Source organism: Apium graveolens, chromosome 8 (assembly GCF_009905375.1).
Source record: "Apium graveolens cultivar Ventura chromosome 8, ASM990537v1, whole genome shotgun sequence".
Lineage (NCBI taxonomy): Eukaryota > Viridiplantae > Streptophyta > Magnoliopsida > Apiales > Apiaceae > Apium > Apium graveolens.
The window spans coordinates 264,558,102-264,581,697 of record NC_133654.1 but is presented as its reverse complement, the minus strand read 5'-3'; the positions used below and the strand labels follow the sequence as shown (position 1 = coordinate 264,581,697).

Genomic DNA, 23,596 nt, shown 5'->3' with positions numbered 1-23,596 from the left:
ACAAATCCAGAGTGCCTGTATGATTAACTTGATTTCTTCTGTAATTGGTGAATTGTTTGTGCTCAGAGAAGTTTCCATTGTACAAATAGTTATTGTGCTACTTGGAGTGTCATTGTCTTGTTATTTAGCTGAAATAATTGACTTGGCGAGTTTATATACCAACATAATTTTGTTGGCCAACTTGATTTGTTCTGTAATTGGTGGACCATTTGCAGTAATTACTAGCAGAGAAGCTGATCAGCTGTAATAATTTGATTGTGTAAGTTAATATACATGAAACGAAGATAATTTCTTATCTTTTCTCTGTGCATTCATCTGATAGTCTAATGTGCTCTAATTATTTAAATCCGTTTCTGTTGGTTCTCCTACTGCATTAGAAATCTTCCTTTACGCACAAACAATGAATTTTATAGTTTTCCTATTGGATATCATGAAATTGGTTGTTATTTGCTTTCAAAATGGAGCTTAATTACCTTAGACTGCTAATTACTGTCAAGATTAATCATCACTCTTTGTTTGTTGTATGGTGTTCTCTTACCTCTCAAACGGTTACAGCTTTAGAACTATCTCCAACATCAACATTTTTCTATTAAAGTGCAGTGTGTCTAAACATGATTTATTTTGCTGCAGGGTGGATTCGATGGACATCTTTTTTTCCTTTCTTCGAAAAATCGATTCTACTTGTATTAGCATCATCGGAAGTGACCACTAATTCACTGGTGAGATGTGTGCGGGATCAAATGTACAGGTTTAGCTCAACATCTTACCTTTTCTTCTGGTTGCCCACAACAATAGTCTCCTCTAAGCCTTCAATCGTTGAAAAATATTTATAAATTTGCAATTATAAAACCAGCGACCAGTACCAATAAAATATGAATTGTGTGATATAAAGTATGCCCGTACCTTGCACGGGCTAGGGGGCTAATTTGGTTAGAAAAAGAAAAAAATGAATCATGAAAATTAAAGAAATAAGACACCCTCATGTAACAAAGAAGGGTTATTGATTGAATTACAATTTTTTTTTGAAAAGAATCCATGTTACAAGAAGTCTTTTTTTGGTCGCTGAATACTTTGAATCTTTAGAATCAACTGCTCAAAAATTTAGTTATGAAGTATTTTTGAGTTTTAGTGGTGAAGATACTCGGAAAACTTTCACGGATCATCTCTATACTGCATTGATATATGAAGGACTAATCACTTTTCGAGATGATGAGGAGATCAAGAGAGGAGAGAACATTAAATCTGAACTGGAAAATGGTATCCGACAGTCAAGAAGTTGGATCATCGTATTCTCTGAGAGCTATGCATTTTCGAGCTGGTGCCTTGACGAACTTGTGCAGATTCTTGAGTGTAGGAAAAATCAAACTTCACAACTCAGAAAAATGAATCATGGCAAGAATTCATCCGGGGTTTGGTTCAAAACCGAAAATTAGTTCTCATCTGTCATTGAATTCATTACCCTAACTTGAGTACTTAAACTTGATTCACAACCCAATCGATTTTTTACCAGATTGCTTTTGAGGTCTGAATGTCTGATTAGGCTCAAATATCTTCAGTTAATGTATCCAACTGGTATCAAGTACTTAAAGATTATCATCCAAGTATCATGTGAGAGTAGAACATGCATGTGTTCATTTAGCCAAACATCAAAAGATCCAACAAGCATGTCAGAAAATATCTTAGTATATTTTCCCGGTGAAAGAGCAACCATGGCACATCATGGAATGACATGATTGTACTTTCATTTGTTGTTAGAGTTGTAATTTGAGCGCGAGTCGAGCTCCATCACAAGTTTAATTTCGTTTAACTCGAGTCGAGTAAGTGCCAACCCTAATTCGGCTCGGCTCAAAACAGCTCGACTCGAGTTAGACCTTGAAGTCGTTTAATAAAATTTTATTTTTAGTATTTATAAACTGAATTTACATGTTTATATTTATTAATTTTTGAACTAATAAGCTCGCGAGTACATACTCGATTACTTAAAATTTGACTTGATTTATTCATGAGTAAACTCGACTCATTGAATAAACGAGTCGACTTAATGTAGAAATTTGACCTCATTCTTAAACGAGCGGATCAACTAGGGTAAAAATACCGAAACTTTTTTATTAGCTATCTAGCTCCGCTCAACAAAAATAAATATCTACAGGATCAGTGAGACCCTCTTACACCCTCTTACAGGCAATATACCATGTCGACAAATCGAAGAGTGGATGTGTTAAACACACTTATACATTTACATTATTTTTGACTAGTTTCGAACCCTCCGCATTTCCCGCCAGGGAGATACCGGTCGACTGAGAAGTGTTTGGTAGGTTTAGTGAAATAGTTAAATTAGTGTTTATGCCTCGAAGGTGCTTGAGTAAATTATTGAGAGAGAATATATGAATAAGAAAGTGTTTTAAAGTCTCCGTCTAGTCATTTATAATAACAAAACTTTTCACTAATTATTGTACCACGTTAATCTGTCTCCATTATTGTAGCTAGTGGATAATTATTTATTGTAGTGGTGGATAATTAGTTGCACAATAAGACTACATATAAACTACTAAGCTAATACATCCCATGTTATTACAAAACAGAGAGTTGATTGGAATATTGTTCAGTCATGCTGAAACTAAAATCTTTAGAATCGTCAGCTCCAGAATATAGATATGATGTATTTTTGAGTTTTAGTGGGGAAGATACTCGCAAAACTTTTACGGATCATCTCTATACTGCACTGTTACATGAAGGACTAATCACTTTTCGAGATGACGAGGAGATTGAGAGGGGCGAGTGTATTAAATCTGAACTGGAAAATGGTATCCTACAGTCAAGAAGTTGGATCATTGTTTTATCTAAGAAGTATGCATTTTCGAGCTGGTGCCTTGATGAGCTTTCGATGATTCTTGAGTGCAGGAACAAGTCGAAACGTCTTGTTTTACCTATTTTCTACCATGTTGACCCATCTGATGTCCGTAAGCAATCTGGTTGTATATCTGAAGCATTGGATTACCATGAAGAGAAATTCAAGAGAGAAACGGACGAGACAAAAAGGAAGATTTTGATGGACAAAATAAAGCGATGGAGGATTGCTCTTACTGAGCTCGCCAATTTGGGAGGCATGCCTTTGCAGAATGTGGCCAATGGGTAATACATGTTCTCTTTCTGCTATTTTGTTTAAGCTCAATGCTCTCTTTACCTTACTTATACAATGGGCTGAAAAGAAAACGAAATAGAACTAAACGTAATTGAAATTCAGGATAAATGAGACTAATCAAACAATTTAAAACCGAACCATTTTGAAACCTGAAATCCAAAACAACCGACTACTTGTTTGATTAAATTCTGTTATATAAGTGCTCTTCTTGCAAATGACATTTCTAATGCATAAGCTAGTAGTATTGTCTATTAGTCTAAGTGAACATGATGTACCTAAAAGCAAAATTCTTATATAACTCAGCAAACCACCAGATCTGGCTCTTCATATCTTTGTAGGCATTGTTTCAGTCAGTTAGGCCAATAATATGATAACTGTTGCAGTCTAAAAGCGAACCATTTCGCCCCTACTTCTATGTGGCCAACTCTTCGAAAATCTTGTGGAATAGGTTATGTCAAGCGTATATCTGCAAGGATGAGTATTATCTTCTATAGAACTTACTATAAAATTATAGGTCTTGTTAATCCATCCGTGTTTAGGGACACAAGTTCAGGCCAACCAAAGCTATCAGTATATTTCACCATTTTTTTACATTCTTCCAATGCTGTAGGTACGAATCGAAACTCATCGAGAAAATAGTTAACGTGGTTAAGGATAAAGTGACATGTTACCCTTTAAGCGTGACGCAGCATCCTATTGGAATTGGTCGTTCAGTGCAGGACATCAGTTTCTGGTTAAGAAATTGTTCCAACAATGTGGAAGTGTTTGCACTCTATGGTGTCGGGGGACTTGGAAAGACAACCATTGCCAAATGCGTTTACAACATGAACTTCCAGCTATTCGAAGGCGGCAGTTTTTTAGAAAATATAAGAGAATATTCTGAACGTCCTGATGGCTTAGTGTGTCTACAAAGACAACTTCTTTCTGATATATCCAAGGGAAAGGCACCAACGATAAAAAATCTTAATGATGGCATTCTTAAGATAAAAAGTGCCCTTCTTCATAGGAAACTTCTCATAGTCTTGGATGACGTCGATCAGGTTGAACAATTAGATGCGATTTTTGGGATGCGAGAGTGGTTTCACCAGGGAAGCAAAATTATCATAACCACTCGGAATGTGCATTTGCTGGAAGCTTATGAACATTGTACAAGATATGCTATCGAAACACTGAATTCTGATGATTCGTTGGAGTTGTTCAGCTGGCATGCATTCCGAGACAGTCGCCCCCCAGAATGTTACATGGAGCACTCAAAGAGGATTATAAAGCAATGTGAAGGTCTTCCTTTAGCCCTTAAGGTTCTAGGTGCATCTCTACGTGGCAAGAATGTAGATGTTTGGAGGAGTGCGATAGGGAAATTGGAAATCATTCCTCACTACAAAATCCAGAAGATATTGCGAGTAAGTTACGACTCTTTACAAGATGACCTCGACAAAGATTTATTTCTGGAGATTGCGTGCTTCTTTAGTGGAGAGGCCAAGTCTTTTGTGGTCAGAGTACTGGATGAATGCGGTTATTACACATTGATTGGAATTGAAAATCTTATTGACAGATGTTTGTTGACTATTGATACAAATGAAAACCTGAGAATGCATTATTTAGTTCAGAGCATGGGTAGAGAAATTATACGTCAGCAATTACCTAGAGATCCAGGGCAAAGGAGTAGACTGTGGTATTGGAAAGACTCCCTTGAAGTGTTAAAAGATGAAACAGTAAGAATGATACTTTTTTATTGATAAAAACATTGTAACAGTTACATTCTTTTCATATCAAAGTTTAATCAAAAATTGCTACTACTTATGTTTCTCTTATATCAGGGCACCAGAGCAATTGAAGGTCTAGCACTGGAGATGAGAACAATTAATGCATGTCGGGCGGAGTTTAAAACAAAAGCTTTTTCCATGATGCAGAAGTTAAGAGTACTTAAGCTGAATAATGTACAACTTAGTGGAGGTTACAAGGACTTCCCGAGAAATTTGAAATGGTTATGTTGGCATAAATACACTTTAAGGTCTTTACCGAATGACTTTCCTTCAAGCAGCTTGGTTGCAATTGACATGCAGAATAGTAAATTGCAAATACTCGGGGAAGGAAACAAGGTAGTCTATGCTAATTTCTGATTTTTTAATTTTAGAAATCATTCAAAGAAAAAGGCTTAGATTACTACATACTTAAGTTAATGTATGTTCTTATTAATCCTTGTCTTGCAGAGTTTTGGATCACTAAAGTCTCTAAATCTGAGTCACTGCCATGACATTGTTAGAACACCAGACTTCGCAAATTGTTTTGCTCTTGAGGAATTAATCCTTGAACATTGTGCAAATTTAGTAGAAATCGATGAATCAATTGGAGTGGCTGAAGGACTTGCGTTGATAAATTTAAAGGACTGCAGTCTTTTGAAGAAGCTTCCCGAAAGGCTGTGCATGCTGAAGTTACTAGAAACACTAAACATATCAGGTTGTTCAAGTCTTGGTATGTTTCCTGCGGAGATGAGAAAGATGGAATCCCTTAAAGTTTTTCATGCTGATGGACTTGATTTCAGTAATTCAAACAATAAAACGCAGCAAAATGAGTCATGGCGAGAATTCATCCGGGTTTTGGTTTCTAAGCCGAAAATGAGTTCCCAACTATCGTTGAATTCGTTACCGTGCTACTCCATTACGAGATTGAGTTTGAGAAACTGCAATCTACATGATAGTTCATTTCCCAAGGATTTCAGAGTCGCACCCTCACTTGAATACCTGGACTTGAGTTACAACCCAGTCCGATTTTTACCAGATTGCTTTAAAGGTCTAAAAGAGGTCAAGATGCTCACGTTACATCATTGCAACCAACTTCAATTACTGGAAGATTTACCAAAAATTGATGAACTTGAGTTAATGGATTGCCCATTATTGGAAAAAGTTACGATGAAGCGAGGCCTATCTATTAGAAAATTTGTGCATCCATGGCGTTGTAAGAAATTACTTGAGATGGATGGCATATTCAAGATTGTCCCAATAGGTGAAATTGACTCAGAATTGCTCAACGATTGTGGTATTTATAATGTGGAATCCATGAAAACAATCCAGATTATATTATATAATCATTACACGCGTGTCGCAACAAAATGCCCAATCCAGGTGACCTCTCTCTCCACGTAATAATTTTTTAGAGATGTGTTTAAATAATATTATTTATATGTGTATTAACTAGAATAAAATTTTCAAAATAATTGTGATTTAGAGATGCATTTAAATAAAAACAATTTTATATATTTTAATTGGAATATGTTGAGTTTTTTTGCCAAGATTGGAATATGTTGTTTAAAATTTTCAAAATAATTATGATTTAGAGATGCATCTTAAATTATTTAGTTCTTTTTTCACAGGGAATATTTGAATATGGAACGAAAAAGTGTCGTTGGTGTTATCCCAATTTATTCAGCATATTTTATCCTGGGAAGAGCATTCCACTATGGTTCACTAGTCAAAGTGACATGTCCTCAATATCCTTTATCATTTCACATTCTAAACTTAGATACTTAAATACCTGCATTGTTTATAAATTGAACCCGGGTAGGAATAATTATTTCTACGTGTCATTCCACAATATGACCAAGGATAAAGTGATTGTGTATCATCCGTCCTGTTATGGCATCCCTGAGGGCGATGAATATATGACATGGCTAAGTCACTGGAAATTTAGTAGTCACAAGGTGGGCTTTGGAGAACCTGGAGACGAGGTCAATATATCTATCTTTAACTGCAAGGATGGTCAGAATTTTGAGGTGAAAGAAATTGGGGTCTATCTTGCGGATGAAGAGCAAGAAGAAGAAGATGTTCATTCTGCCAAACTGACAGAAAATCCCCCAAACATGTGAGGAGATATCTCAGTATGATCTTGACACCTTTTTTATCATTTTTTTCATAGACACTTTAAATTTATTTTTTAGAAAAAACATATTGTAAAATTATATTTATTAACAAAATAAAAAACTACTGTTCAAGTACGATCATTTTACACTTTTTTAAAACTCAAATTATGATAAAAAAAAAAGGATGGCAGCCCACATGACTATAAATCACCGAGTCAAATACTATCAGACTCGATTAAATAATTAAGGCACGAGTTTGAATTTAACTCGACCGAGTCATTAATTTTAAGTTCGAAACTTGGCTAAACAAAAATTGGATACGTTCAAGTTCAATTTGAAATCTCTATTTTTACTGTGCCCGTTTGGGAAATTTTAAAATAAGTAACTTATAACTTAAAATGAATAAGTGAGTTTTAAGTGATAAGTAGAAGAACACTTATAAGTTATACAAGTGTTTGGTTAATTTTACTTATAAGTCAGATTTTTTTTATTAAAATGAACTAAAATAAACAATTTTTAAATAAAATTATCTAATTTATGAATTTTAAATTAACTTAATATTTAAACACATATTTTGTTTAAAAGTAAAGTTAATAAAAAGGAGAAAAATCAAAATAAGTTGAGAAAAAGTACGTCGTTGCTAACATTCGGCTTATCAACTTATAAGTTGTAAATTCAACTTATAAATTTATTCGACAAACACTCGTCGATAAGTTGTTACGAACTTATAAGTCATAAGTTGACTTATAAGTGGGAAACAAATAGGCCCTAAATATTGAGAAAAGCTCGAATGTAATAAGTTTGACTCGAGTTCAACTAGCTTAAATATGTATAATATATAAAAATATTAAATATTTATATAGGATATAAATAACATATATAAAATACATAAAAAATAATAATAATACAAACTCGATTAGGTTCGCGAATTAAAATATATAAAACCCGAGAAAGCTTGGTTTGATAATTATTTAAATAGCTCGAGTTTAAGTTAGGTCGGATAAATAATTAACTTAAATTCAAATATTTTAGGAGCCGAACTCATCAGACCTTTACTTAGGATTGGAGCAACGGATGACCAGCCGTAAACATATTATTCTCCCACCCAAATGAATTTTCTCTTGTCGTCCAAGTAAAAGATACACTGTGGCCCCGTTTGGTATTGTTGTTGCAGAAGGTTACAACAGGTTTATGCTGAAAAAATGTTAAATAAGTGTTTGGTAAATTTTAAAATTATTATCTGGAAAAACACTTTTGGTCTAAAAATTGTTGTTCGTAAAAGTATGTCCCTCATACTTTTGCTATCAGTTTCACCATCAAACAGAAAAATATTATTTTATATATTATATCTCAAAATATGTATAAATTTAAAAAATTACCAAACAATCATCTTATTTTCCTGACAACACTTTTTCCCTAATACTTTTTCTCATACTTTTTCTTACAGCAAATCAGTTTTCAACCGCAGTACCAAAGAGAGCCAATATAACCCTAAATCCCCTTTGATCCATTTATTCCCACACCATCAGAACAAATCCCACTATAAAAACCTCCATTTAGTAACTTCTCAAAACCCTAATTAAACTTCTGATGAGCACTCTCTCCGCCGTCCCCGCCGACAACGATAAAAAACCGATCAAACTCCCAATTTTCTTGCAAGCAGAACGTCCTCATTGCTAGGATGAAATCGGATTTTAAAAAAATTTACATTTAACGGGAAAAATGAAATTAAAAACGGAGGGGAAAAGCTGAGATTATGTGCGGGAGAGTGGAGATTAGTTTAGTGTGATACTTTTAAGGGGCATTAAATTAATTTGATCTAACAGCTTACATTAATTTCTAGCTTTAATTTTAAGTTTAGTTTATATTTATCATGGAAATCTCATATATTTACAAGTACATCACGTATGTTCTCCGACATGACCATTTATGTTTTGTAAACTAAGTATGTTTTGTAAAATAATATATTTTACATGTTCTACTTGTAAAATGTATATAATCTGCAAGATTTTCAATAAAATAGTAATATTTGTGGAATATGATTCGAAAAATAATATATTTTACAATAATTTAAGCAATATTTTATTTACAAAACATATATGGAATACGCTGCATAATGCAGTGTTTTGGCCCAAAACACTACATCATGTAGCGCTTTGCACATTAAAAGTTAGAAAAAATATATAGAACCACACACCACAACACTACATTATATAACCTGTGATCATTGAAAATTAAAGAAAAAAAGGTACAAGACGCTGCATTGTCTAGCATTTTGGGTCTTTTGTCTAAATACTACTCCCCCTGTCCCATTGAATTCTATACGTTACTTTTCGGCACGCTTTTCAATACTCATTAAAAATATAATTCCACAATATTTTTTCAATTTTTTTTTCTGAATAAAAGTTTCATGTTTAAATTTTTATTCAAAAAAAAAAATTGAAAAAAAACATTACGAAACTATATTTTATAGAGGGTTCAAAATACGTGCAAATAGTAAACGTATAGAAATCAACGGGACACAGGGAGTAAATAATATAGTGTCTACAAGTGATATTATGGGTCATAATTTCTAATAATGACATTTTGAATATTTTTCACCCAAAGTGATATACAAGACTAACACCCCAATTATGGCCGATCTAATACATGACTGGTGAATACGTATTACTTATATGCATTTGTACTTCGCTGGTGCCTGTTGGGACATGATGAGCCCTCACGGGTAATTGTACAGTCGGTATTTACTTTTTATGAATGCTGATGAAATATTAATATCAAATGCATATTAGGTCTATATGCTCTCACACCAAATAGGTATTGGTGTTATATATTTTGCAATACTTTCACATGATCAAATACTTTAATCAGAGAATTGTATATCTAATTACTTCGTTGTCACATGCGTATTTGAGAGAAATGGACCAAAATGTCACTTTGGATGTAAAATGGTCTAAAATATCACTTCCAAAAATAATGACCCACATTTTCAATTCACCACGTTATATCGTGTAGAATTTAGAAAACCACCCAGAACATTATACGAGTTAGCGTTTTGTTTATTTTTTTATATTTTAGCGGGGTATGGTTACTTTATGTAACGTTTTATGCCTTTTGTTTTTTTTCTTCATCTTATTTTTTTTGTACTCCTTTTGGTATTTTTGTTTAGGGGCCGGGAAACATCGGTTAATATTATATTTTCAATATTTCTTTTTATTTAATATTGGTAAAATTTTTAAGATTATATCATAATTTAACAGTTTTTAACATTTAGTTCACCAATCATTTTTTGAGTTTTAGATTTTTTTAAAAAAATAATAATAAAATATTACACAGATTTAGGGTTTAGGCTCCAGGGCCCTAAACCCTAATTTTAGCTAGGCTTTAGGGCCTCCCTAAACCCTCAGAACCAAAAATTTAAATTTTAAATGACACAATTTTAAAATTTAAGGGTGTAATCTAATTTAAATTTTTTTAATATTTTAGGATTAAGCAATCCCCTTTTGGGTTTTAGAAACAATTTAAACAATTTTTTAGTATTTTAGGAATTAACAATTTTTTATTTGAGATTGAATTATTTTTTTAAAAAAAATACTTGTGTCAAACACTAAATGAAGTAGTGTTTTGAGGTCAAAATATTATATAATGTAGAATTTGGTGTGCCAAAACTTTACTTAGTGTAGCGTTTTGTACATTAAAAAAAACATAACGCTACAAGATATAGCGTTTTGGATTTCTTGCCTAAACGCTACACGATTTAGTGTCTTGAGATGAATTTTTGGGTTATTTTTTTTAGAAGTAATATTTTAGATCATTGTTTATTCCTAAATAATATTAGGGTTATCATCCCGTTTTTAATTAGCTAAAATTGGCCGTATTTCACAAACAGGTTATTCTTGTCTAAGTTTATTTAATGATCGGTTATATATGTGATGTCCATTGCTCTACGGGCGATACCCCGGAGACATATCGAAGAGTGGCCCTATAACAATTCTCTGCTTTTATTTCTATTGCTTTTAGTCAATCACGTCCATTTCTTGTATGTGATCCGTTAGATAAAACAACAACAATAATAATAATAATATTATTATTATTATTATTATTATTATTATTATTATTATTATTATTATTATTATTATTATTATTATGTAATTAGTATTGATCTGTTATGTCAGGAGTGTAATCGACTCGAGCCGAACCGAATACTTCTAGGCTGGGCTCGAGCTCCATTAAAATAGTTCGGGCTCGAGCTCGATCGAACCTTCAATTTCAAGTTTTAAGCTCCGCTCGTAAAAAGTTCGGTAGACTCGAGTTCGACTCGTAAAAGATTCGGTAGGCTCGAGTTCGGCTCGAAAGATCGAATTAATTCACTAAATATTAACAAAAAATTCGAAATATGATTGGTGTGACTCGATAAAAATAAATAATATATAATAAATATTAAATATTTACATAAAAATATATTTATAATAAAAAATTTAAAAATAATAGAGGCTCTATAAGGCTCGCGAACCTTACGAACCGAGTAATTTGAAGTTCGAGCTCGGCTTTATTAAAAATTCAAAAAGTTCGAGTTCGGCTCAATTATTTTCGAGCTGAATTCGAAAATTTTACGAGCCGAACTCGAATAGCTCACGAACAGTTTGGTTTGTTTACGCCTTGTGTTATGTTCATTATTGTACACGCCTGAATTTTTTTTTTTATTATTATTATAGACAACACTTCTTTTCAGAAAGCTTCTTCTGAACTAATTTTAGATTAAGTGTTTATGCCTGGAAGATGTTTGACTAAAATACTGAAAGTGAAAACCGAAAGAGAGAGTTGATTCAACATACGTTAATCTTGAAAATGTTTCAATGCGTTAACTTTTGTATTATGCGTAGTAGAGAGAGACGAGAGAAGAACAAGATTGGAGGAGACGCGTGCTTATTTACGTTGAATTAAATTGTGAGAATGTTGGGGTGACTGGGAATCTCCCCTTAGTTCTCCCGCCAGCCTAAGTTCTGATACCAATAAGATCATATATTTAACAGCTCTCATGTTCGAATACCGCCAACATCAAATTTTTGTATTATTAGTGTATACTTATAATGTAGAAAAACAAGAAGCAAATCTCAAGAAGATTATCTCTTAAAAATTTTTTGAAGAAGATGATGCATAATTTTTTATAATTTCTATTTGACGGAAGTACACAGATAGATTACGTATTATTTAAATGTATTAAGATAACTATTAGAATAATGCAGTTCTAGTTAAATCTCTGAAGCCTAGTGTAATTTAACCCTTCCTGGCCCGATGCGTGATGATCTCAATGTAGTGTTTCAAAGTCTCCGTTCAGCCATTTAAAATAATAGCAAAACTTTGTGATGGTGTTCTATTAATTTAAAGTGGCATGTTAATCTTGTCACTCATTGACTAGATACAAATAACCAAGCCAGTACATGTTTTTAAAAAGTCTTCAGATCTAACTAATCACAAAGAGAGAGTAGATTCAATATTTTTCAGTTATGCTGAAACTGAAGTCTTTAGAATCATCTGCTCAACAATGTAGTTATGATGTTTTTTTGAGTTTTAGTGATGAAGATACTCACAAAACATTCAGGAATCACAAAGAGAGAGTTGACTTGATATTTTTCAGTTATGCTGAAACTGAAGTCTTTAGAATCATCTGCTCAAAATTATAGTTATGATGTGTTTTTGAGTTTTAGCGGTGAAGATACCCGCAAAACTTTTACGGATCACTTGTATACTGCACTGATACATGAAGGACTAATCACTTTTCGAGATGATGAGGAGATTGAGAGAGGAGAGAGTATTAAATCTGAACTGGAAAATGGTATCCGACAGTCAAGAAGTTGGATCATTGTTTTCTCTAAGAAGTATGCTTTTTCGAGCTGGTGCCTTGATGAACTTGTGCTGATTCTTGACTGTAGGAACAAGTCGAAACGTCTTGTGTTACCTATCTTCTTCCATGTTGACCCATCCGATGTTCGCAAGCAATCTGGTTTTATTTCTGAAGCATTGTATTACCATGAAGAGAAATTCAAGAGAGAAACGGACGAGACAAAAAGGAAGATTTTGATGGACAAAATAAAGCGATGGAGGATTGCTCTTACTGAGCTCGCCAATTTGGGAGGCATGCCTTTGCAGAATGTGGCCAATGGGTAATACATGTTCTCTTTCTGCTATTTTGTTTAAGCTCAATGCTCTCTTTACCTTACTTATACAATGGGCTGAAAAGAAAACGAAATAGAACTAAACGTAATTGAAATTCAGGATAAATGAGACTAATCAAACAATTTAAAACCGAACCATTTTGAAACCTGAAATCCAAAACAACCGACTACTTGTTTGATTAAATTCTGTTATATAAGTGCTCTTCTTGCAAATGACATTTCTAATGCATAAGCTAGTAGTATTGTCTATTAGTCTAAGTGAACATGATGTACCTAAAAGCAAAATTCTTATATAACTCAGCAAACCACCAGATCTGGCTCTTCATATCTTTGTAGGCATTGTTTCAGTCAGTTAGGCCAATAATATGATAACTGTTGCAGTCTAAAAGCGAACCATGTCGCCCCTATTTCTATGTGGCCAACTCTTCCAAAATCTTGTGGAATAGGATATGTCAAGCGTATATCTGGAAGGATGAGTATAATCTTCTATAGAACTTACTATAGAATTAAAGGTCGTGTTTAGGGACACAAGTTCAGTACCAACCAAAGCTATCAGTATATTTTACCATTTTTTTACATTCTTCAAATGCTGTAGGTACGAATCAAAACTCATCGAGAAAATAGTTAACGTGGTTAAGGATAAAGTGACATGTTACACTTTAAGCGTGACACAGCATCCTGTTGGAATTGGTCCGTCAGTGCAGGACATCAGTTTATGGTTAAGAAATGGTTCCAACGATGTGGAAGTGTTTGCACTCTATGGTGTCGGGGGACTTGGAAAGACAACCATTGCCAAATACGTCTACAACATGAACTTCCAGCTATTTGAAGGCGGCAGTTTTTTAGAAAATATAAGAGAATATACTGAACGTCCTGATGGCTTAGTGTGTCTACAGAGACAACTTCTTTCTGATATATCCAAGGGAAAGGAACCAACGATAAAATATCTTAATGATGGCATTCTTAAGATAAAAAGTGCCCTTCTTCATAGGAAACTTCTCATAGTCTTGGATGACGTCGATCAAGTTGAACAATTAGATGCGACTTTTGGGATGCGAGAGTGGTTTCACCAGGGAAGCAAAATTATCATAACCACTCGGAATGTGCATTTGCTGGAAGCTTATGAACATTGTACGAGATATGCTATCAAAACAATGAATTCTGATGATTCGTTGGAGTTGTTCAGCTGGCATGCATTCCGAGATAGTAGCCCCCCAGAATGTTACATAGAGCACTCAAAGAGGATTATAAAGCAATGTGAAGGTCTTCCTTTAGCTCTTAAGGTTCTAGGTGCATCTCTACGTGGCAAGAATGTAGATGTTTGGAGGAGTGCGATAGGGAAATTGGAAATCATTCCTCACTCCAAAATCCAGAAGATATTGCGAGTAAGTTACGACTCTTTGCAAGATGATCTCGACAGAAATTTATTTCTGGAGATTGCATGCTTCTTTAGTGGAGAGGCCAAGTCTTTTGTGGTCAGAGTACTGGATGAATGCGGTTATTACACATTGATTGGAATTGAAAATCTTATTGACAGATGTTTGTTGACTATTGATAAATATGAAAACCTGAGAATGCATTATTTAGTTCAGAGCATGGGTAGAGAAATTATACGTCAGCAATCACCTAGAGATCCAGGGCAAAGGAGTAGACTGTGGTATTGGAAAGACTCCCTTGAAGTGTTAGAAGATGAAACAGTAAGAATGACACTTTTTTATTGATAAAAATTTGTAACAGTTACATTCTTTTCATATCAAAGTTTAATCACAATTGCTACTACTTATGTTTCTCTTATACCAGGGCACCAGAGCAATTGAAGGTCTAGCAATGGAGATGAGCACAATTAATGCATGTCGGGCGGAGGTGAGAACAAAAGCTTTTTCCCCGATGCAGAAGTTAAGAATACTTAAACTGAATAATGTACAACTTAGTGGAGGTTACAAGGACTTCCCGAGAAATTTGAAATGGTTATGTTGGCATAAATACACTTTAAGGTCTTTACCGAATGACTTTCCTTCAAGCAGCTTGGTTGCAATTGACATGCAGAATAGTAAATTGCAAATACTCGGGGAAGGAAACAAGGTAGTCTATGCTAATTTCTGATTTTTTAATTTTAGAAATCATTCAAAGAAAAAGGCTTAGATTACTACATACTTAAGTTAATGTATGTTCTTATTAATCCTTGTCTTGCAGAGTTTTGGATCACTAAAGTCTCTAAATCTGAGTCACTGCCATGACATTGTTAGAACACCAGACTTCGCAAATTGTTTTGCTCTTGAGGAATTAATCCTTGAACATTGTGCAAATTTAGTAGAAATCGATGAATCAATTGGAGTGGCTGAAGGACTTGCGTTGATAAATTTAAAGGACTGCAGTCTTTTGAAGAAGCTTCCCGAAAGGCTGTGCATGCTGAAGTTACTAGAAACACTAAACATATCAGGTTGTTCAAGTCTTGGTATGTTTCCTGCGGAGATGAGAAAGATGGAATCCCTTAAAGTTTTTCATGCTGATGGACTTGATTTCAGTAATTCAAACAATAAAACGCAGCAAAATGAGTCATGGCGAGAATTCATCCGGGGTTTGGTTTCTAAGCCGAAAATTAGTTCCCAACTATCGTTGAATTCGTTACCGTGCTACTCCATTACGAGATTGAGTTTGAGAAACTGCAATCTACATGATAGTTCATTTCCCAAGGATTTCAGAGTCGCACCCTCACTTGAGTTCTTAAACTTAAGTAACAACCCAATCTGTTTTCTACCCGATTGCTTTAAAGTTCTCAAAGAGGTCAAGATTCTCGTGTTATCTGAGTGCAACCAACTTCAAACAATTGAAGATTTACCAATAATAGAAGACTTGGAGCTTTTAAACTGCCCATTGTTGGAAAAAATTACGATGAGGCGAGGCCTATCTATTAGAGGTTATTGTCATCCATGGGATTGTGTAAAATTACTTGAGATGGATGGCGTATTCAAGATTGTACCAATTGGAGAGATAGACTCAGAATTGATCAACGATTGTGGTATTTTTAATGTGGAATCCATGAAAACAATCCAGATTAGATTATACAATATTTACACGCACGCAAACATAAAATGCCCAATCCAGGTGATCTCTCTATCTCCACACAAATAATTACACATCTGGGTACACTATCACTCTTAATATTTATTATTATATTATTTTTGGTATTTCAATATATTGGTTTTAAATATCTTTTCAAATAATTAGATACTAATTTTGTGTTTATTATATAAAATAATTTATACGCATTTTTGTTTGATCATGTATTTTTGAAATACTTATAAGTCAAAAATGTGTTTAAATTAAAAATAATTATATATTTTAATTAGAATATGTTTTAAAATTATAAAGGTAAAGGATACTGTACTTACTATGTGAGATAAATTTTTGTTTTGACTAATTGCCATATGAGATACTTAATACATCTTACTATACAGGGAATATATGAAAGTCAGCGTAGCGGTAATATATTCACCATGTTTTACCCCGGGGGCAGTGTTCCAACATGGTTCACTAGTCAAAGTTACGGGCCTTCATTATCCTTTATTGTATCACGTTCTAATCTTCGATACATAAATACCTGTGTTGTGTACAAGTTGAAGCCAGGTCGAGGAAGATATTTTTACCTCATATTCCATAACATTACCAAGGATAAAATGATTGCATATCATCCATCATGTTATGGCATCCCTGAGGGTGATGAATATATGACATGGCTAAGCCATTGGAAATTCGGTAGCCACGAGATGGGACCTGGAGATGAGGTCAATGTTTCAATATTTAACTGCAACGATAATCACAGTTTTGAAATGAAAGAGATCGGCATCTGTCTTGTGTACGAAGAGAAAGAACAGGCTGGTTTTCATTTAGCCAAACGACAAAAAATCCAACAAACATGTGAGGAAATATCTCAGTTTGTCATCCCTGTGGAAAGGCAACCAGCAAGACATCATGGAACGACACAAATATACTTCACTGGATGTGGAGTAACCACTTTAGATTATTGGATGGAGAAATATTTTGGAAAATACGCAACAGTGGAGAAGGGTGAGTCCTCCGGTTCTGAGAGTGAACTTGACTAATTCCGTTCTGCATTCTGCATTTAGATTATTCAGAAGCTTTCCATTATGAAGAGGAGAAAAATGATTTTCTGGTCCATAAAAAAGATCCCACAGGTTACAACTATAGCATCTGAGAAACCTCCACCCGTGCACTAGTGGATGTGTTTATCTCAAAGATGCAGACTGCAATTGGCTCTGATTCTCGTGCCATGTAATGTCCATTCTACTATCATTTCCTTGCAGACTTGTATTTTAGTGTTATGCTATATCTAATTTACATGATAATGCTTTTTTCAAGGATTTCATGTCAAAAAAGACTGCCAATTAGTAAATTTGATTATTTCTGCAAGAAGTATGAAAAATATTGGAGAGATTTTATATATATACAACTACTAGTTAATAACTTGCCTTCAGCTCTCACAACAAATAATAGGCATATATTATAATACGATACTACATAGGTGATCACATGTAATAGGCGATAGGATATGGTTGCAGGTAAGGTGTAGGAAATACATGAAACATGAGTAGTGTGTTTTTTATTTGAAAAGAGGACAACCCACCAGTCGATGATTTAAGTTGCCAGAAGAATTTCTTCTGAATCACCCAGGGATTTTTTTTTATCAAATTGGAAGAAGTTGGTCTCATCTGGTAAGGTTTTATCTAAGGGTAATTATATGGTCTTCGAAGATAGCTGAACGGAATTTAACCAAATACTTTTTGTGCCACGTGGAGTCCTCGAAGCTTATAGAATTTAGATGTCAAAATGGTGTATCAATTCTATCCGCATAGATTCTAATTGTGTCGAGAGCCTTCTTCTGATCAACAAAGATGTCTTTTTGTATCTGTTTGTTGATACCCAAGTCTGGAGTCGTATCCAGAGCAAAACTTGGAGTTTCTACAAGTCGATTGGCTATATCTGTTTGGGATTGGTGCCTTAAGGTATGATTTCATTGTTTCTTTCAGTTATTAAATATATGTAAAACAAATCCAGAGTGCCTGTATGATTAACTTGATTTCTTCTGTAATTGGTGAATTGTTTGTGCTCAGAGAAGTTTCCATTGTACAAATAGTTATTGTGCTACTTGGAGTGTCATTGTCTTGTTATTTAGCTGAAATAATTGACTTGGCGAGTTTATATACCAACATAATTTTGTTGGCCAACTTGATTTGTTCTGTAATTGGTGGACCATTTGCAGTAATTACTAGCAGAGAAGCTGATCAGCTGTAATAATTTGATTGTGTAAGTTAATATACATGAAACGAAGATAATTTCTTATCTTTTCTCTGTGCATTCATCTGATAGTCTAATGTGCTCTAATTATTTAAATCCGTTTCTGTTGGTTCTCCTACTGCATTAGAAATCTTCCTTTACGCACAAACAATGAATTTTATAGTTTTCCTATTGGATATCATGAAATTGGTTGTTATTTGCTTTCAAAATGGAGCTTAATTACCTTAGACTGCTAATTACTGTCAAGATTAATCATCACTCTTTGTTTGTTGTATGGTGTTCTCTTACCTCTCAAACGGTTACAGCTTTAGAACTATCTCCAACATCAACATTTTTCTATTAAAGTGCAGTGTGTCTAAACATGATTTATTTTGCTGCAGGGTGGATTCGATGGACATCTTTTTTTCCTTTCTTCGAAAAATCGATTCTACTTGTATTAGCATCATCGGAAGTGACCACTAATTCACTGGTGAGATGTGTGCGGGATCAAATGTACAGGTTTAGCTCAACATCTTACCTTTTCTTCTGGTTGCCCACAACAATAGTCTCCTCTAAGCCTTCAATCGTTGAAAAATATTTATAAATTTGCAATTATAAAACCAGCGACCAGTACCAATAAAATATGAATTGTGTGATATAAAGTATGCCCGTACCTTGCACGGGCTAGGGGGCTAATTTGGTTAGAAAAAGAAAAAAATGAATCATGAAAATTAAAGAAATAAGACACCCTCATGTAACAAAGAAGGGTTATTGATTGAATTACAATTTTTTTTTGAAAAGAATCCATGTTACAAGAAGTCTTTTTTTGGTCGCTGAATACTTTGAATCTTTAGAATCAACTGCTCAAAAATTTAGTTATGAAGTATTTTTGAGTTTTAGTGGTGAAGATACTCGGAAAACTTTCACGGATCATCTCTATACTGCATTGATATATGAAGGACTAATCACTTTTCGAGATGATGAGGAGATCAAGAGAGGAGAGAACATTAAATCTGAACTGGAAAATGGTATCCGACAGTCAAGAAGTTGGATCATCGTATTCTCTGAGAGCTATGCATTTTCGAGCTGGTGCCTTGACGAACTTGTGCAGATTCTTGAGTGTAGGAAAAATCAAACTTCACAACTCAGAAAAATGAATCATGGCAAGAATTCATCCGGGGTTTGGTTCAAAACCGAAAATTAGTTCTCATCTGTCATTGAATTCATTACCCTAACTTGAGTACTTAAACTTGATTCACAACCCAATCGATTTTTTACCAGATTGCTTTTGAGGTCTGAATGTCTGATTAGGCTCAAATATCTTCAGTTAATGTATCCAACTGGTATCAAGTACTTAAAGATTATCATCCAAGTATCATGTGAGAGTAGAACATGCATGTGTTCATTTAGCCAAACATCAAAAGATCCAACAAGCATGTCAGAAAATATCTTAGTATATTTTCCCGGTGAAAGAGCAACCATGGCACATCATGGAATGACATGATTGTACTTTCATTTGTTGTTAGAGTTGTAATTTGAGCGCGAGTCGAGCTCCATCACAAGTTTAATTTCGTTTAACTCGAGTCGAGTAAGTGCCAACCCTAATTTGGCTTGGCTCAAAACAGCTCGACTCGAGTTAGACCTTGAAGTCGTTTAATAAAATTTTATTTTTAGTATTTATAAACTGAATTTACATGTTTATATTTATTAATTTTTGAACTAATAAGCTCGCGAGTACATACTCGATTACTTAAAATTTGACTTGATTTATTCACGAGTAAACTGACTCATTGAATAAACGAGCCGACTTAATGTAGAAATTTGACCTCATTCTTAAACGAGCGGATCAACTAGTGTAAAAATACCGAAACTTTTTTATTAGCTATCTGGCTCCGCTCAACAAAAATAAATATCTACAGGATCAGTGAGACCCTCTTACACCCTCTTACAGGCAATATACCATGTCGACAAATCGAAGAGTGGATGTGTTAAACACACTTATACATTTACATTATTTTTGACTAGTTTCGAACCCTCCGCATTTCCCGCCAGGGAGATACCGGTCGACTGAGAAGTGTTTGGTAGGTTTAGTGAAATAATTAAATTAGTGTTTGTGCCTCGAAGGTGCTTGAGTAAATTATTGAGAGAGAATATATGAATAAGAAAGTGTTTTAAAGTCTCCGTCTAGTCATTTATAATAACAAAACTTTTCACTAATTATTGTACCACGTTAATCTGTCTCCATTATCATAACCACTCGGAATGTGCATTTGCTGGAAGCTTATGAACATTGTACGAGAAATTATACGTCAGCAATCACCTAGAGATCCAGGGCAAAGGAGTAGACTGTGGTATTGGAAAGACTCCCTTGAAGTGTTAAAAGATGAAACAGTAAGAATGATACTTTTTTATTGATAAAAACATTGTAACAGTTACATTCTTTTCATATCAAAGTTTAATCACAATTGCTACTACTTATGTTTCTCTTATATCAGGGCACCAGAGCAATTGAAGGTCTAGCAATGGAGATGAGCACAATTAATGCATGTCAGGCGGAGGTGAGAACAAAAGCTTTTTCCATGATGCAGAAGTTAAGACTACTTAAGCTCAATAATGTACAACTTAGTGGAGGTTACAAGGACTTCCCTAGAAATTTGAAATGGTTATGTTGGCATAGATACCCTTTAAGGTCTTTACCGAATGACTTTCCTTCAAGCAGCTTGGTTGCAATTGACATGCAGAATAGTAAATTGCAAATACTCGGGGAAGGAAACAAGGTAGTCTATGCTAATTTCTGCTTTTTTAATTTTAGAAATTATTCAAAGAAAAAGGCTTGGATTAGTACATACTCAAGTTAATGTATGATCTTATTAATCCTTGTCTTGCAGGGTTTTGGATCACTAAAGTCTCTAAATCTGAGTCACTGCCATGACATTGTTAGAACACCAGACTTCGCTAAATTTTTTGCTCTTGAGGAATTAATCCTTGAAGATTGTGCAAATTTAGTAGAAATCGATGAATCAATTGGAGTGGCTGAAGGACTTGCGTTGATAAATTTAAAGGACTGCAATCTTTTGAAGAAGCTTCCCGAAAGTCTGTGCATGCTAAAGTTACTAGAAACACTAAACATATCAGGTTGTTCAAATCTAAGTATGCTTCCCGCAGAGATGAGACAGATGGAATCTTTGAAAGTTTTTCTTGCTGATGGACTTGATTTCAGTAATTCAAACTGTAAAACGCTGGAAAACGAATCGTGGCGAGATTATATCTGGGGTCTTGTGATTTCAAAACCGAAAATGAGTTCCCCACTATCGTTGGCTTCATTACCGTGCTACTCCATTACGAGATTGAGTTTGGTAAATTGCAATCTACATGATGGTTCATTTCCCAAAAATTTTAGAGTTGCACCCTCGCTTGAGTCCTTGAACTTGAGTTACAACCCAATCCGATTTTTACCAGATTGCTTTAAAGGTCTAAAAGAGGTCAAGATGCTCACGTTACATCATTGCAACCAACTTCAATTACTGGAAGATTTACCAAAAATAGAAGTGTTTGATGTTACAGATTGCCCATTATTGGAAAAAATTACGATGATGAACGGAGGTCTATCTATTAGAAAGTATTATGTTCCATATAACTGTGAGAAATTGCTTGAAATGGATTGGGCATTCAAGATTGTACCAATAGGAGAAATAGACTCAGATCTGATCAACAATTGTGGAATTTATGATGTGGACTCCATGAAAACGATCAAGATAAGATTATACAATCTCTATACATATTCCGAATTAAAATGCCCAATCCAGGTAATATTTCAATTGCAATTTTAATATTTTATGCACAAATAATTTTTCAAATAATATTTTGAAAAAATATTATTTCAATTATATTGAAATAATTACTTGTATTGTTTCAATTATGATATATTTTTAAAAAATAGATAAAATTCAGAGACGCACTTAAATTAAAACAAATTTATGTATTTTAACCAATATGTATTTATTAAACTATAATAAAAGGATACTATCAATGATAAGAGCAAATCCAACGGCTCCCTTATAGAGCTCTTAAGTTCAATTATAACGATTTTGACGTAAAATGACACTCCAACGGTGTATAATGCTTTCTTAAATCACTAATACATGACTTTTATTCTTTATATTTAAGGAATTTTTAGTGCCACTTTGTAATACTTTTAGCAATAAAAAATTCATTTTTCTTTCTTTTTTTTACTTTTCTCTCTCTCTGTCTCACTCACTCACTTTTTATCCATATCTTTTCAAATTTATTGATATAATAATAATAATAAGGAAGGTATATATGATTCTTTGTTGGAGTTAAAATACAAAATTATATCCTAAATTACTAAAAGCCAATATTTTATATTATTTATAAAAAAAACTACTAGCATACTGTTGGACTTGATCTAATCCATTTTAAATTGATTAGTTCTTTATCTTTTTGTTGCTAAATTAGATTGACATGTCAATTTTTGATTCAATTTCACAGGGAGTACATGAATATGGATGGTATAAAACAAATTTATTCAGCATATTTTATCCAGGGAAGAGCGTTCCAATATGGTTCACTAGTCAAAGTGACATGTCCTCAATATCCTTTATCATTTCACATTCTAAACTTAGATACTTAAATACCTGCATTGTTTACAAATTGAACCCGGGTAGGAATAATTATTTCCACCTGATATTCCACAATATGACCAAGGATAAAGTGATTGCGTATCATCCGTCCTGTTATGGCATCCCTGAGGGCGATGAATATATGACATGGCTAAGTCACTGGAAATTTAGTAGTCACGGGGTGGGACTTGGAGAAGCTGGAGATGAGGTCAATATATCTATCATTCAGCCAAAGGACAAAAAATCCAACAAACATGTGAGGAGATATCTCAGTCTGTCATTCCCGTGGAAGTGCAGCCAAGGGCATATTATGGAACTACACGAGTATACTTTATTGGCTGTGGAGTAACCACTATAGATAGTTGGTTGGAGAGATATTTTGGAAAACGCGTTCCAGTGGAGACGGGTGAGCCCTTGAGTCCTGATTGTGAACTTGACTAATTCTGTCCTACATCCTGCAAATATACTTGGATTCTGAAGCTTTCCA

At 34.0% G+C, this 23,596-nt stretch overlaps 1 protein-coding gene and 1 pseudogene across 4 annotated transcripts; both read left to right on the top strand.

The window, feature by feature from the left end:
- The first annotated feature begins 2,454 nt into the window (after positions 1-2,454).
- On the top strand, positions 2,455-17,837 carry LOC141677656 (disease resistance protein RPV1-like). 4 transcript variants are annotated; one of them, XM_074483665.1, is made up of 6 exons: positions 2,455-3,132; positions 3,753-4,854; positions 14,975-15,256; positions 15,368-16,279; positions 16,633-17,242; positions 17,371-17,837. In XM_074483665.1, exons 1-6 carry the CDS (start codon positions 2,609-2,611, stop codon positions 17,388-17,390), a joined length of 3,450 nt encoding a protein of 1,149 aa, XP_074339766.1. In that variant the 5' UTR covers positions 2,455-2,608; the 3' UTR covers positions 17,391-17,837. The 4 variants fall into 4 exon arrangements, with proteins under 4 accessions (XP_074339766.1, XP_074339765.1, XP_074339767.1 ...); XM_074483664.1 differs by lacking the exon at positions 17,371-17,837 and having other exon boundaries at positions 16,633-17,364; XM_074483666.1 differs by lacking the exons at positions 14,975-15,256; positions 15,368-16,279; positions 16,633-17,242; positions 17,371-17,837 and adding exons at positions 4,960-5,241; positions 5,353-6,264; positions 6,513-7,103 and having other exon boundaries at positions 2,481-3,132.
- A 2,879-nt stretch (positions 17,838-20,716) lies between these two features.
- Positions 20,717-23,550, top strand: LOC141677657 (disease resistance-like protein DSC1; annotated as a pseudogene).
- Positions 23,551-23,596: the final 46 nt, after the last annotated feature.

Excerpts from the sequence above, each read along its gene's own strand:
- LOC141677656 (XM_074483664.1), top strand. The coding sequence starts at position 2,609 with ATGCTGAAACTAAAATCTTTAGAATCGTCAGCTCCAGAATATAGATAT. Across the intron at positions 3,133-3,752 it reads TTGCAGAATGTGGCCAATGG|GTACGAATCGAAACTCATCG; the intron begins GTAATACATGTT and ends CCAATGCTGTAG. Across the intron at positions 15,257-15,367 it reads TACTCGGGGAAGGAAACAAG|AGTTTTGGATCACTAAAGTC; the intron begins GTAGTCTATGCT and ends CTTGTCTTGCAG.